This window comes from Ambystoma mexicanum, chromosome 2q (assembly GCF_040938575.1).
Source record: "Ambystoma mexicanum isolate Mex_15411 chromosome 2q, UKY_AmexF1_1, whole genome shotgun sequence".
NCBI classification, from domain to species: domain Eukaryota; kingdom Metazoa; phylum Chordata; class Amphibia; order Caudata; family Ambystomatidae; genus Ambystoma; species Ambystoma mexicanum.
This window is the reverse complement of record NC_090924.1, coordinates 540,153,963-540,170,746: the sequence shown is the minus strand read 5'-3', so window position 1 is coordinate 540,170,746 and position 16,784 is coordinate 540,153,963. Positions and strand designations below refer to the sequence as shown.

At 44.5% G+C, this 16,784-nt stretch overlaps 1 protein-coding gene across 2 annotated transcripts in view; it reads left to right on the top strand.

Annotated features, from left to right (window-relative positions):
- Positions 1 to 16,784, top strand: part of DLEC1 (DLEC1 cilia and flagella associated protein) — a 1,790,999-nt gene that overhangs the window by 846,423 nt on the left and 927,792 nt on the right. For both annotated transcript variants that reach the window (XM_069647686.1, XM_069647685.1), the window contains exon 19: positions 12,824 to 12,954. In XM_069647686.1, coding sequence (XP_069503787.1) covers positions 12,824 to 12,954 — 131 coding nt within the window. The remainder of the gene's footprint in view (positions 1 to 12,823; positions 12,955 to 16,784) is intronic.

Sequence of the window (16,784 nt, the reverse complement as noted above, 5' to 3'; positions counted from 1 at the left end):
GGATTGAGTCAACCAATATCTGCAAGAAAGCCAAGACAAACAAATGCAGTTGCATGATCGCCAGGCTCGTCTAAGGACATCCTGAGTGGGAGATTAAGTTCTGGTGCCTCTACCCACCACAGAGAATAAGCTCCTGGCAAGGTGGCATAGACCTTATTGAGTCACAGAGGTATTGCACAATCTTAAGTAAGAAGTGAGGAGTCGGAATACCAACAAAGTCCCCAGGCTATCATATCAACTATGACAATGATTGGAGGGACCCTGTTGACCCGGCTCTGATGGCCAGGACTGAGGCTGACTGTGATTCAAGACAAAACCCCAATTTGTTGAAAATGTTTTTTTTATTGTGCATTTGGTTTATTGCAAACCTTTAACACCTATTTATAAAGCATGAATACATCCATCACTATAATCACACATAAAAAATAGTAATTACAGCATCATAAAATCTATACAAATACAAGTAGCCTACCGTAATTTTGTAAAAAACATGTTTTTAAACATTTTCCAGGTATGAAACGCAGCGCATATAATTACTACTGATTCTCCTGAATATAAAATGCTCCAAAACTGATCTAGCTTTTTTGTGACTCAAGTCAGCTATAAATAATGCATATTCCTTGTTATACAAGGAACTTTAATTTTGTGCTGTTCGTTAATACATGTCTAATTGTTTCCACTTCAGAATGACATTACCTACATACACCTTGGTCCTAGGGAATATTAGCCCATATTCCTAAAATGTCAAAGGCAGAAGGCAAATTAAATCTGAGCCGCATAATACAATTCCTTAACAAGACACATGTTTGGTGGTATACTGTTGGGAAATCTGGAATTACTGTTACTACCACTCAGTCTGGCAGAATCATCGCCAGATGCCGAGTGCCAGCAAGGGTAGTTACTCCCCATTCCACGGAGTCCCATAGAATTGCATGGGGGGGACTAGCCAGTATTACTGGCACCATTAATACCGGTGCCGGTAATACTGGCAGTTTCTGATGGTGGGGTGCCAGAATTGCCTCCGGCTCCGAGCTGGAGGTATAATTCCAGTCACCCCACCACCAAACTCTGAGTTGGTCGCTGTGGTAACATGCCGGTCAACGGAATTACTGGCAATTTAACACTGCACCAGCCATCTCATAATGAGGCCCATTATGATTTCATTAAATAACTAAAATGGTGCAGAAAAGGAAAATCTGGTCCGGCATAAGCATTGTATTTAGTTTTCAACGATAATTGTTCCAGTAGCATGCCTCTATCCCACTGATGTGCCTTCTTCTTTAAGCTTTTTAGTGCAATACTAAGATTAAGAGGCTGCTCAATAATCAAACCAATCTCACTATGAAAATCTACAACTTCAGCTTCAAATTTACTATTATATGATTTTGTTGACGCTCCATTCATCATCAGTGCAAAATGCAAAAAGTTTGAATAACGATGAAGTATTAACATCCTCAGCCATCATTTTTAAGTAAAAAGTACTAAGTGCCAATCTCCAAGAAGTCATGGGGGAAGTGAGTCCTAGTTTGCAAAAAATGGCTTCAACCAGCACACAGTTAGGTTATCCCAATTTATCTTTCCCAGATTTTTCCTTCAAGGCGGTGATGCCATTTTACTTCCTTTCTTCAAAAGCTTCTAGACCATACAAAATACTAGTCGTAATAATACTCCTAAAAGGTTTTATAAGAACACCGATAGACGAACCCCTTTATTAGTAATAAAATATTTAATTAATCAGACTTTTTTAGTATTTTTAATTCCACAAACATAGTTAATACTTTTACATTAAGTCAGGTTCTGATGGGTAAGCCCAAGTATATGTATTCATCAACTACTTCGATAGGAATCTTGTCTATTTTCCATGTGAATTTACACCTCCTAGCATTATGTTCTCCTATGATCATAATTCTGGTCTTTTTTGCATTTAATACCTACCGATTGACTGTAGAATAAGCAGCCAATGCATTGATAATGTGCTGAAGGCCAATAGCAGTTCTATCCAGGAGTATAGTGTTGTCTGCATAAGCCAACCAAGTCAGCAGACTGGCCCCAATCCGCGGAGGAAAATTATTGCCGTTGGCTAGACTCTCTGGCATATCTGCAACAAAAATATTGTAAAGCAGGGGGGCTAACACGCAAAATGATTACAGAGACCCTTAAGAGTACTCAAGATAATGGTATCTGGGACTATATAACACATTTTGTAGAAGTGTTTGTGGATAAGCCATGAAGGAACAGCGGATTAATTCACTCCATTGAAACATTTGTAGAAATCCAACTATACCAGCTGCTTGAAGCCAGACACCAGCTGGTCTAGGCAGAAGACGATATAATGGTGGAGCTCGGTGTCATTGAATATTCGCAGAGTCATTGGTTCTTGCAGATTCTACTTGTGGCCAAACCAGAGGGGGTACTAAAGATTCAGGATCGATTTTCAAAATGTTGAGAAGATTTCATGGTTTGATGTGTACTTGATGGTTAGGATGTTAGGACCAGCCACCTATATCACCCTGCACAACTTAACAAAAGGATATTGGCTGATACATTTGGCCCTGGGAGATGAGGGAAGACCGACTTTTCCATCCCTGTAGGCATATCTGACATCAAAATATTGTCATTTGGTCTCCCTGGAGCTCCAGACACTTTCCAGTGGACGATGGCTTGTATTCTACATTAGGAGCCTACCAGGATAATATTGTAGTTTACATTAAGACATGTGATTAGAATTTATGGAAGGCCATATTGAAAGCCAACCTCAACAAATGTTAACCAGTCCTACATTCAGCGAAGGTGTTGCAGTTTAAAGTCAGGAAGATCATAGCACAGCCAAAGGAAGCTAAGGTTGAGGCGATTCAGAAGGTTTCATTGCCTACTATGAAAAGAGCCTTTTTGAGTTCAGTCAGATATTATTTATTCCGCACATTTCAAATGTGGCATGACCTTTAACTTAAAGGATCCAAGTACAACAAGATCACATTGATGACCACGACTGAGGAGGCCTTCAGTTGTTTGAAACACTCACTTTGGCATCTGCCCTTACTCAAAATGCCAGACTTTATTCAGACCTTCATCCTTCAGATGAACACTTCTAAGGTAAGATTGGATACTATTGTGTCACAGTAAAATGACAGTTGTGAACAAACGCATCCTCTACTTAAGCCATAAATGCTAACTTCCATTACTTAAAGTAACATTCTAATTGTAAACCATGCACCCCTTAACGGGCTGGCCTGCAACAAAGACACCAATGCCCAGGTCGTTTGATGGATCTTGCCTTTACAACTCAGCCAGTTTCTCAACCTTCACAGAAAGCGATGCTTACAAGCAAATGCCTGAGTCTTTCAATGCACCTTGGCTCTACAACCCTACCGGTTTATCAACATTGACAGAGAGGGATGCTTAAAGCAAATATACCCCCGCCCCTTAACTTTCACCTACCCATTTGTATAGCTCAGAGGAAAGGGGGGCTATGTGACGACTTTGCCTACCTGACTCTTGGTGTGAAGTGTGGGTTTACTATGTGGACAGGGTGAGACAGTGTGGAGAGACTTCCCTGGTTTACCCACCACATGTTGTTCGCATGGGAGGTGCTTGTCACCCAGAATGAACCTGTAAGGCTACCCCTTTAAGGGGGCTTTATATTCCAAAGGTATCTTCTTAATATATTCCCCTCCCTTGCTCAGGTGTCCTCCCCCAAATTAAGCCTAACATAACAAGTCGAGACAAGAGGTTAGCTTGCAGGAAAACTGAGAGATTTGTTGTGGAGACCCATGACTCAGGGAACCCCGAGAACAGCGAGAGGGAGCAAGAGCAAGCACGGGCAATCCCCATTGCCCATAAAAGAAACCCTGTTTATTTTTATTGAGGTTGTCCATGAATGCAACGTGAGGAAGAGTCAGAGTGATCAGCTGCTCCCAGTCCTTTCCCATGCACGCACACTATGGGGATCCAAGATGGCAGTCATAAAGGCTTTAGACCTCAAATCAAAGGAAAGTGGGTTGGGACTCTAGAGCGGAGGGCAAGCTGCACACAGATGGGCATTAATGAATCAAAAATTAAGACAAAAAATTACACCCACCTGAAGATAGTTGAGCGAGGGCAATTCCCTGGCATAGAAGGGGTTTCAGGCCCTTATACAAAGAGCAAGAATTGTCAGAGGGGTGTTGAAGTCCAGAGATAGTTAAAGTGTTGTGGAGGAGATGGGGTGAAGGAGCTCAGAAGGAGGAGGATGAGCGAGTGAAAAAGGCTGTACAGTAAATGATGTGAAGCTGGGGGATGGGAGAGGAGGGTGAAGCAAGAAGGCTGGAGAGAAGGAGGGCGGAAGCCAAGAGGAGGTGGTAATTCAAGAAATGTGAGAAACTGAGGGGAAGGAGGTAATTTAGTGGAGGATAACAACTGAGGAATAATCCGTTTTGTGGTTTGCTTTTGTTCTTTATATAGCGCTGTAATCTAAAGCGCTTTACATAGGACATAGTTACATACAGGAAGTAAGGAGATGGTGGGGAAGCTTAAGAGAGAGGGGAAAGACCAAGAGGTGGACGACCGGAAGGTGGGAAATGACCGCACAGGAGAAGACTATATTGTTATGGAGGTGAAGGGTGTTCTCAGGAGAAAAGCGCCAGAGAAACATATGGAAGGGATGGAGGAACATGAATAGAGATGAAAAAGGGAGATAAGGGTCAGCCAAGGAAGGCTTAGGGAGGGGAGAGGAGAATACCAGACATGCCATACGCCTGATAGAATAGGGAGGGGAGGCGCATGTGGCAAGATGTCGAGGTAACCAGAGAGTAAGGTGAAGAAGAGAGTGGGAGGAGTAGAGCGGAAGTAGGGAAGGTTTCCCTTGGTACAAACCATCCAGAATCATAAAGGAGAAAGAGGAGAGTGTATTGGGAAACTGTGTCAGATCCCCCAGACCAGAATTTGGCGTGCAATAACCTACCCAGCTTGGTCATCATCGCAAATGGCCCAACCCCTGGTGGAAGCTCCCTCCCTTCCACTGTCAAAACCTAAATTACAGTGGTTCGAGATGCTGGCAAAAAGTGTCTCTTATGAGCCCAGGGCACCAGGAGGAGAAGCATTAGACAACACTCGGAACCAGGGGGCCACTTTATTTATTATTTATTTCTACATTTCTTAAGCACATACAACCGTTAGGCATCAAGGCACTGTCACAACCAGTTACACTCAAATTATGAAAAGATGGAACATAAATAGACAAGAGTCAGATGGCTTAGGTGAACAGTCAGGTGTTCAGAGCCTTTCTAAAGGTCCAGTAGAATTGTTCCACTGTTAGTTGTGGTGGGAGAGCGTTCCATTGGTTAGTTGCCACAGAAGGGAAACTTGCCTCTCCGCTTTTTGCCCGTTTGGATTTGGGTTGGACAAATCTGTGGGTGTAGGCCAGTCTCACATGTCTGGTGGATTGGGCCCTCGAGAAGCTTAGAAATAGGTACTGCGAGGCAGAATTGGACAGGCATCTGTGTGTGATGAATAAAGTTTTAAAGATGATCCTTTCCTTGACTGGCAGCCAGTCAGCGCTTCTTAGCTCTGTTATGTGCTCTCTTTTAGGAATGTTGAATGCAGCTTGGATAGCATTGTTCTGGATCACTTGGAGCTTACGGATGTTGTGCGCTGATGTGCCGGCGAAGAGAGCGTTGCAGTAGTCTTACCTGGCCCCAATGATGCAATGGTGAGACAGTTGTTTGGGACTAGGAATGGTCTGGAGGCATTAATTAACTTAGTAGTGTAAGTGGCCGAGGTTGCAATGGCGTTGACCTGGTGTGTCAAAGAGAGAGTAGAGTCCAGGTAAACACCTAGGATCTTCACCGAAATAGAGACAGGAATCTGTAGTCCGTCAATACTGAAGTTGGCATATTGGGGGCTGAGGTTATTGATTACAGATGGAGGCCCAACCTCTGTCTTTTCATCATTTAGACAGAGGCCATGCTTGGATAGACAGGTAAATTGTGTTTAGGGCGTGAGAGTCTTCAAGGTAGTTGCCGCTGAGGGTTAAAAGACCAGACAGCCAGTGACTGAGATCTATCAAGTACTGCCGGGAGAGAAGCCCTGATTGAGAGTTTTTTCTACTAATTGCAGAGATTTTCATTGTTGAAACACACAGAGCTTATGTTTATAAGAAATCTATTGCTGTTTGAATAACATGCTTCTGCTGTTTGCCTCTCAATGATTCTCATGCGAATCCTTGATAGGCCATAACCACTAATATGGTAACAGTAATGCTGCTGGGGAATATGGTGTTGCTTAATTCTGCCTGCCAATATAGAATAGTATCAGAAGCGCTAAACGGTGGGAAAAATGTGGCCCGGTGCCAGAATACTGGGTTGCACAGTCGAACCTCATGAGCCAGTAAGCTTACACCAAGAAGCCTTCTCTGTTCTGAGTCGTATTCATGGTTGAACAACCCACTTATTGCATCCTGGAAATCTATTTCCTAGTTGGAGGCTCAAGCCAGCTCAGGCTGGATAAGTAGCTAGGCCACAGAGGAGTCAGAGAGACCCCACATGAGTACCACATAAACAAGCCTTGAGCCTAAAAAACACAAACAACTCGATAAGTTAAATAAGAGAAGTCCCCAGCAGCAGTGTTACTTTTACCATACTGGTGTGGGCATTTGGAGGCAGAAGAGGAGCAGATTTCAATGGAAGAGCAGCAGGAGATTGAGTTCAAGCAGGACGGAGGCTGGAGAGACATTATCAGAGGGCAGGTGAAGAGGAAGGGAAGTGTGGTGAATAAGGTGGTGGAGGAGAATAAAGAGGTGGTCATGAGAAGGGATGTTTTGGAGAATAAGGAGGTTTTGAGGAGGAATGCCAGAAGGAGTGAGGAGGGTGAAGAGAGCTTAATGAGGAACAGAAAGAGAAAGTAGTACAGAGGAGGTGACAAGAGGCACAAGGGAGGTAGATGTGAAGAACAGTAAAGAGGAGGTTGGGAGAAACATCTGTAAGGAGTTGGTGAGGGGTGGGAGGGTTTGTAAGTGGTAGCTGGAGGAGATACCAAGGGGAAGGAGACGAGTATTAAGGAAGATGTTGGAGGTGCAGAGGAGAGGGAATAGCTAGGGAGGGAAGGTTAAAGTGAAGTGGAGGAGTATCAGTAGGTGCGCTGCATGCTTGACAGGAAGATAAGAAGACATTGAGATGCTATGAGCATCAAGGGAATGAAGGTTCAAATGACACAGTTGAATAGTGAAAAGGAGAGGACAGGAGGAGCAGGAGAGGTCAACTTTGGTATAAGGCCACATATAAACAAGGAGTGCTGCATTGCTGGCATGCTTGAAAACCTAGGGCACCGAAGAACCTGGGTGAGTCCTCCTCGAGTCAAGGATGAGAAGTAGAGGACTTGAATTTACAGAATGATAAACCAAGAAAGCAATGCAGGGACACTCATGCTGGCAGTAAACCAGGCAAATTTGTCATGGAAAGTGGGGAAGGGGCGGACATGCAAAGTCTGCACTGCTCCCTGGCTCTGCCTGATATAACCAACATAATTCCCCCAGATCAATAAATGTGGCAGTGAACATTACCACCAAATTTACTGACACTTTTTACTGATATGTGGGTTTGGAAAATTAACCTCCCCACCCCAAAGACTTTTGTTTATGGGCCAGTGCTTATATTTTCCTTCCAGTGCCCTATAAAAACAGATTTTAGCCCTGTGCCATGACATAAAGTCTTCAAGGCATCAAAGCCACACGCTATCTGCAGCTCTCTCTTACTAAATACTCTCATTCAAGATCCCTTCGATCATCTTGCTCCAACTCTTTGCTGGTCAAACGCAGATCTCTCTCCTTAGCTGGCTCCCTCCTCTGGAACAATCTCCCTCTCTCTGTCTTAATCGAATCTCCTCAAATTCTGCAAACTACTCAAGACTTTTCTCTTCTCCTCTTCCTTCCCTCTCTTCCTCCCGTGCTAACAATCCCCACAGTCACTGATATTGACGGCCTGGTGCCTCAAAAGTCCAATAGGGTCCTGGCCATCTGCCCAATTGCCAGCAGCATCTTACCCCCCACCCCCACCCCTGCACTAGCCATGTGCCTACACATGCCTGGGTGTTGTCTCAGGCCTGCACTCACCTGGTGGGTGGTTGACTTCCCCCTTCACTTGTGACGTCTCTGCCCTTGCACTTACCTGTTGCCCCTGCATCTGGTACCTTTGGCACTCCCCACCACCCCCACGGGGGGGCCCTCCAGCACTTACCCTTCACCTCCTTCTCTTTCTCTGCATTTGCACTCTTCGAATGTCACAAGGCCTAGTGCTGTCGTTTTATGATTTATTATTTGTCATTTTTATTGATTACTGCTCCCTTTCCCTTTTGCCTTGTGGCGCTTTGAAACACTGGGCCTCATTCTGACCCCACCGGTAGCCGTGCCAGTAAATACCGGCACGGCTGCATCCGGAGTCATGAATTTCCCGGCACCCGGCAATGGGCAATTACCGGGGCATTCCGGCCCCGGCGGACCCAGTAATTGCCCATTGCAGGGTGGCAGTAATTATTAGTCCCCATTCCCATTTGAGGGAATGGGGAGGACAGCAGCACCAGCACCGTTCAGAACGGTGCCGGTGCTACCGTCGTTGTCTGTGGGCAGGTGCCAGTCCGCCCGCCAGGTCAGTCCAGGCTGGCGGGAGGGCACCCACCTGCAGAACTCGTTAGCCGGTCCGTTAACAACGGTGCCGGTAGCTTACCGGCACCGTTGTTACCGGACCAGCTAAGTTATAATGAGGCCCACTGTCTTGTTGTATAAGTGCCTTATAAATGCCCAATAAAATAAAACAAATTAAAGAAGACAATCAAACAATATTTCTGGCTGCCTTCATTATCATCTGATCTGAGTGACCACATGTCTCCGTGCAACATCTGCATGTAAGTTTAGACACCTAGACAATGAACGGTTGGCAAACCCAAACAGCCTACTCTGGCTTTGGCTCTATGGCAAGTGATCTCCACAGATCGTATCGTTGACTTGCCACTGTGCAAATGTTGACAGTTTTCTCCATTTATACAAAATACTCACGGCCTTCGAGATGGGGGAATTCTTCCTCAGTGATATCTACTGACAACAAGGGACTAGCAACTAGTTCAGGCATCTGCAGCCTTTGGCTCTCCAGATGCATTGGACTACAACTCCCATCAGCCCTAGCCAGCATAACTAATGTTTAGGGGTGATGGGAGTTATAGTCCAAAATGTTTGGAGAGCTTCAGTTTGCAGACCCCTGGACTAGTGTAATTCTCTGAGTAGGGAACTGGTAATCTCTGATCTGGGTTGTTCGGGTCACGTCTTTATCTATTCTAGGCCTTGAAGGGCTCTTTCTCCCATTTTCCACCCTCGGTCCAATGAAAAGACTGAATGAAAAACTCAAAAAGTATATTTGATGCCTCTCCTCTGTTGCACAAGACAATTGGGTTTCCTTATTGTCAATGACTGAATTATCTTATAATAACATGTCATACTTGGTGTGAGAAACCAGAAGGTGTCTCTCCCTCAGGTGGCCAGGGCACGGCCATCGCCTTTTGATCCAGACCCTGGGAGTTGACCAGTGTGGGAGGATCACCTGGGTGAGGTGTCTTCGGGGAGTGGGACACCTGATGGCAAGACGCGGTATCCCCTTCCCTGTAACACCTTTACCCCATCCTACCGAGTGGGGTACTTGGGATCTTTAACCCCCCTCCCCCCGACACCGTTGCCTTCACAAACACTTTCACACGGACAGCCCGCTCTGGCAAAAAACAAACTCACACCAGAGCACTGTACCTGACATGTTCGACTACTATGATCAAGCAAGATCAGGCAATTACTGGTAACCACTCACACCTGACTTCCATAAACTTCCCCACATGGATAAAAGGCAGAGCATGATAGCACACTGAGTGAGGCAAAGCACACAAAGGAATAGCATTTTCCGGATGGCAGCTGAACGAGGGGAGAAAGACGGCAAACTCAGTAGGGTGTGCAAGGAGGGAGATACCCTTGACCTTTCTGGCAAGAAACCGTGACTTTTCGAAGTCCTTCAGATTAAAACGCATAAGGCCAGGAAATCAGACTGAAGAATCCTGCATTGTGTGTCGGAGATACCCGGGGCCCCCCTGCATGGCTGATCGAGTCGGGGAGGAGCAGCAGCCGCTGTGGTACCGTCCTTGGCTCCACGATCAAAGCAGTGCCAGAGAGATCAACACAGCCGGTGAGTTTGGGAGACCGATGCAAGACCGTTCTGTGTTGAAGTCAAGGTTGCAAGCAGCAACATTGTTTAAAGAGCACTAGAACGAAGATTGGTAATGCGTGTGATGAAATACGCGAGTAAAGCTTAATTGCTGATGGAGGTTTGAACGCCAACAAAGAAAGATACAATACCAGTAACACAGTGGTCTGTCACTGCGCGTGTGCTCAATCAAGTTCTCTGTAAGGTATCCAGCCAAGAAGTTGCAGAAGCGAAAGTAAAAGAACGAGAATGAGGGATGAAGTGTTCCAGCAATGGTTTAAGCAAAATCCATCGCACAATCAAAAGTTTTCAATTGTTTTGATACAAAGAGGTCCAAGCTCGAACGAGGGAGACCAATTGTGAACATTTTGCTAATAGGGGCTCCGAACCTGAAGATGGGAGATCCAAGGTGAACAGTGGACCTGAGAACTTGTGAATGTGAAAATCCTTATAAGAAAGGAACTTTGGTGCTTGTTTTGTGACGTCAGGCCCTTTACAATAAGAGACTTTTATTTGGAAAGAGAACCTGATACCTATGCTTTGCACTATATACTCGTGTCAGAGAAGCCAGAGTATGTGCGAATCACGAGCTTACCGCCTTGTCCCGTGCTGAAAACGTGGGGAAGGGAAGCCAACTGCTCAACTATCCTGACATATAATTTCTTGAACACTTTTCTTTTTGCCTACATTGCTGTCCCACACCATTTGTATTTAGAAGTAAGGATTGGCAATAGGTTTATTAGTATAGGTCCTTTTATTTTGACAAGGATTCCACTAGGACTGCGTTATTATTATTTGATGGTCGTAGCTTGCTCCCATCCTTAGATTTAGGTTTAGATATCCCTTGAACTGTGATCACTTGTGCCTGTCTTTACTGTTTGATACCATGCCTTCCTTACATCGGTGAATGCACCAAGCCTGTTTCGTTGTATATTGGTTTCACCCCATGTTCTTCATTGTAGCGTCTTTTTTAAATGAAGATAGCTTTATTTTCTGCTATACAGAGGCACTATCAATCAGCCCTCAATCACTTCAAGGTAGTATGTAATACTAGCAAGAAGCAGGGTGCAAAACTTCAAGTTGCAGGCTAAGTAGCCCTACGAAGTCATGCACCCCCTCAGTTCTGTACTCACAGAGAGTACACCATTTCTTAGTTGCCAAGAGTAAATTATCAGTAGCCATTGGCGAGTGGAGAGTGCACATTTTGCGCCCTGCTAGACGTATGTTGGCCGAAAACATAGGGATTCTCCTCGGTATAGACCCAAAGGCCAATATTGGCTGTTCTCGTGGTTTCTGCCTGATCACTTGTTTACCTCACAATTTTCGCCAAAGTATTTTGGTCCCTTTGTGATAATTGAAGAAATCCATCCAGTTGTCTTTAAACTAAATCTGCCGATCTCATGGTGCATATTCATCCAGTCTTTCATGTACTACTGTTAAAGAAGTACTCCCCTACTAGATTTTGTGGTACAAGCAAGCCACCTCCTCTACCTATTTTGCGGGAAGGTGTGTCTGAGTATGAAGTGGCACACATTTGTGATTCCTGATATCGTTGTACAAGCTTCAATTCCTGGTGGAAAAGGTACTCTCTCAGTGACCCCAACTGGTAACCAGAATGAAATAGATCAGCCCCCGCTTTGATTGCCTGCTTCTTTCATTCACGCCCACAGACGTGACTCTGGACGGTGGCGTTGCTTAATTCTGCCCAAAGAGATAGAATAGTACCAGTAGTGCTACAAGCTGGCAAATTCGTGGACTGCTGCGAGAACACTGCGGTTACAAGAGTAAAACCATGTATGCAGGCTAGCTTGAATGAAAGAACCTTCACTTTTTTTTATTTGCATGCCCGGTTTAAGTAGAGGCATGTTGCAGCAGCAGCCCACTGACTGCATCCGCAAAACAGAGTTCCAAGTTGGTGAACGGGTCAAGTGAAAGCACAGACCACGTCGCCACACTGTGCGGATCTCGGGGAAAAAGAAAGCGGAAACCTCATAACCAACCCAGCCTTGAGCTTGAAAAACACAAACACCTGCATGTGATTAAGTGAAGGCAGTGCCTAGGTGTTTTGTTAGCTGGCAGCTTTTCCTTAGTGGTTGGTGTTTCTGTTTGGAGGTGGAATGGAGCTGATTTCGAGAGTTTTGTAGTTTCCAAGGGGAGCCTTCTATGAAACACAGAGATGCGTTGCTTCAATTTATGGAGAATCCACCCTGGTTCTTGGTTTCAGAGTTGTATGCCCACGAAAGACCATTCCGTTGATTGATTGCCCTTGTTATTTGCTTAAAGAAGGTAGAGGTCTGGGAAGTAGTTGAGTCATTTTGTTTATTTTTGCACCATTTTGTAATCACCCTTAATACATCTTTAGTTGACCTAGTTGTGTGTCTTTCTGGTGTTTGTCCCACTCGTCACTGGGGCAGCCAATTCTAAACCCACCTAACTATCTCACCATCTAAATACTTCGATATTATCTTTGAATATAACTCATGTGTTTATTTTCTTTTTTGGTGAATAAAGCTATGTAGTTGCTTTGCTTATACATTGCGTTGATGTCGCATTTGTTAGCCTGATAACTCAATTGCTGTGTTTTAATTCGACTCAAATAATGTGTGTTTTCCTCGCAGGTGTAAATGGAGCTTGTTTATTGGAAATGAGTTTCACTGGAGGAAGGAATGGTTTTACCAGTCAAAAGCTGCAGTGCAAAATCCAGCACGCTTTGGAGCCAGTTATGTTACTTGTTGAAGCCACATTTAAGGTTTGTATTATAATTACATTTCAAACCAGGCTCCGTAATGTATGCCTTGTTACCATGACAAGGCTATATAATGTCTTAGGGCTAGCATTATGCAGACCACCTCAGAGAGCTTGTGTTGAAAACCGGTTCTGGCCAGAGTTATGTGGTGGAAAGGCTTCTATGGGTAACTAATGAACAAAGATGCAATAATAGAAGGTGTAATTACATCGAAAATCAAAAGAAAATGAGGGTATTAAAAGTCGAATCGTTGTAAAAAAAATAATAATAATTGTAGGGAAAAATGCAGTTTGCAGGTGTGACTTTCATTTCGAAAAAGAGGCAAAATAGACTCCAACTTAAAACAATGCAAAAAGAGGGATAAAGGGTGGCTTTAGGTGTAGATGGGAGTGGGGGTATGGGGTCCCTGGTTAAAAGATCGTTTTAAGGACATGTGTAGGAAGAATTAAAGTTTAGTTAGGGATATGGAATTAAACCTTTAAAGAAACTTTGTAAGAATTACATTACCTCAAAATCCACTAGATGGCACTGTGACACTGAGAAACCATGCATGGTAAAAGGAAGTAGGCAAGGACGTTCTGCCGCGGCTTTTTTGCTGCATGTCCCATTTCTGCGCCCCCGGTTTGCTGCGGCCCTACAGGGTGGTGGGACCTTTTGGCGCGAGTATGTTTCGGCTCCTACTGGTCTGTGTTTGTCCTTTGGGGGTTTCACTTTGTGGTGATGTTGATTACGTGTTTCGGCTATTCTGAACAATGCTTTCGTGCAATTGTGCGCAATGCAACTTATGTGCTTAACGTTCACGTCATTTTCAAAAGTCATATGCATCATGGTGATATTTGCAGATTTGCTGCTCAGCCACTGGCTTTTGGAGTGAGTTGCAAATCCATCAGCGTGCGCCCTGAAAGCCACATTAGCGCTAGAATTAAAGGAACCAATATGGTGAGCGCTTCATAAAGGTTGAGTGTTGCCATTTTCCCACCTATGAAGGGATAAAGTCTTTTGCATGAAATTATGTCCCTCTATACATTTTGTTTGGGACATGATTAGAGACCGGAATCGGGACCAAAAAACAGGCCAGCAGATCCAAAATAGTGGAGGGGTTGTTCATCCAGGGAACGATTTAACGTATGTTTCAATGCAAAGACTGCTCATCCTTTGTATGCTGCTCTGTCCAGCCTCGTGTGCCGCACAGTGCATGCAGCACAATGACCACATGTGGGGCTGGCCTATGCTCCACTGTAATACAGGCATATTTTTCCAAAATGGAATTTCCTCCTTTGGACCCCAAAATAAGGGGGTTGGTCTGTGTGACCCTTTCATTGTTAGTGGTTATGTTAAGTTAACACTAAGGATATCAATGTCAGACTAATAGCCGTGTAGAGGCATTTTACGAATGCAGAGGTGAGAGGCGGCCTTCCTTTTTCTGTTTTATCTGGGCCGGGATAAATGTAGCCATTAAACCCCTTCCTCCTCTTTAATGGTGGGACTTAGGTCATGAGCCTTCGTGCCCAAGTAAAGTCCTTGCATTTCCCATTCTTCAAATAACCAAGGAGCTTGCAAGGGCCCCGTGACAAGTGTTGAGCCTTCAGCCAGTATTGCTATTTTTTTTTAATTCTTTTTTAAACTCTTTATTTAGGTTATTCAAAATTAATTACAATTCAAGACAGGCAATCATAAGTTAAACAATCAGCGCATAACAAAATATAAAAATGTAATAACTATAACAAGTCAAATACAGTGCTGAAAAACACTATAATCCTTAATTGACAATTCACCACTAATCAATTATCCTAAACACTGCCAGTATTGCTATTTCAGCTTGAGCCGCACTGAATTCTGTGGCTCAAAGTCCTTCATCTGTTCAGCAAATGCAGAACTGCAAATCCCTGAATGCCAAGGGGTGTGAGTTTAAACAGGATCGCTTGAATATATCCTCCCATCTGTCATTGGTCTGCTGCTGGTGAGGGCGAAGCACAGGAAGCACAGCAAAGCATGACAGGAAAGCTTGTGAAATTCCAAGTCATGCCAAGGCTGGGCCCCTTCCCCCACCTCTGCTCTCTGTTCAGCGAGTGGGTTAGTGGTTATCATTTCTCAACTGATGACTTCTTGTTTAATCTCGCTTCCTCAAAACCCGTGTTTACAGTGTGGTCCCAGGGGTTGTACGCTACGTATGTAAAAATAAAAAAATGTGCATTCCTTACTGGAACTTAATTGCCATGGGTGAGGAGTTCATTGTACTGGTGAGAAACGGTGCAGGGACCTCTTGGCGCCGGTACGTTTTGGTGCCGGGGTGTTAAGTTATAGGAATTGCACTGATTTAGAGGATTATCACAGTGCCACTATAATGAATAACACTGTGCAAACTGTGGTTGTTGGAAGCTTGCATGTATGGGCCACCTTTAGGGCAGGCACATATTCTTGGCTATGGGGCCAGCATAATGACCAGATTTGCACTATTGTAATAACAAGATTTGCTTAGTTCTCGTGTGCACACTGATGCAAGTGTTGTCATTGTCATAGCGCCAAAACTAGCCCACATTTGGTGATTTTGCTGGGTTTTCACTAGCAACGAAGGGGGAATGACCCAAAGTGCTTTGGTCACAGCGTTGGTACGAACACAAAAATTGCACAGTTGTAAAGACGGACGCAGTAATTGAGATTTGCGCTGCTGCAGACACTAGTGTTAACACCCGTGTTTATCAATGTGGTGAATGTGGAGTGCTTCTAAGGGTGCAAATCTTAACACTGTACTACTATGAAGAAAAGCTGAAATGTGGTCATTTTACTGTTACTAAAACAATTCATGCACATGTGTGAGAACTATGTTTCCACAGGAAAGGGATGTCTGGTCCCCCAGCCATGTCTGCCAGCAAGGAGTCCTGACCACCCCGGCCGGACTGCCTGAAAGTCAACAGTATACAAAGCCTAGAGGCGGGACCTAGTTCACGCGCATATCTCGATAGTGTCTAAGGTTTCTCTCTAAACCTCAGTTCCTGCATTAGCCTAGACCATCCCACACGCCACAGGACCAACCGCTTTCAAATGGGATCAAGTACATCCAACTGCCTGCTAGCTATGAAATAGGTGACCCCCAACTGTACATTACAAAAATATCACAAACTAGCGAGGAGTTCTGTGCCTTATAGCGCAGAAGGAAGAGGTACTTTATAAAATCATCAAAATCTACTTGATGGGGGTACATTACTCCATATAATACCTGAATAATAATAAATAGCCTCCTTTCGAAGTAGTCAGTATTTGCCCTGTTGTTTTAGGACTATCCAGCTTTCTGCAAGGTACTGCACCCGAGCCCTCTTCCTGTGGACAGAATAGGCCACAAAGGACTTCAGTAATTTCCCATATATAATAAACCAGCACATGTGGACTATTACCCCAACTATTATGCTATATTTCGGCTTTGATGCCTCAACTCAACGATTCTACAGTGACTAACTGCAAGAACTTCTGATTACAGTTGCTATTGAAATATGTATAGTATGCCGGATCACCTCAAATTCCAGAAGCTCCTCAAGACTTTCCGTTTCACCTCCTCCTTCCCCTTTCCTTCCCTTGCTAAACCCCACATCTGTTGAGATTGGTGACCAGGGTCCTTATGTATGTTACTGGGTCCTGGCCTTGAACCACCCCCCGCCCCCCATCGCCTCAGCCTCCGCCCACTTCTAGCACTTGCCTGGTGCACCCTCTGGTCTGTGCTGTCTCACATGCCTGCACTTATTGTATTGGCAGATGACCTCTTTTACCAAATGATCTCTGTTAGTCACTTAACATCTGCTTGCAACTTAACAAATTGTCCCATTACTTAAGCCCAACAA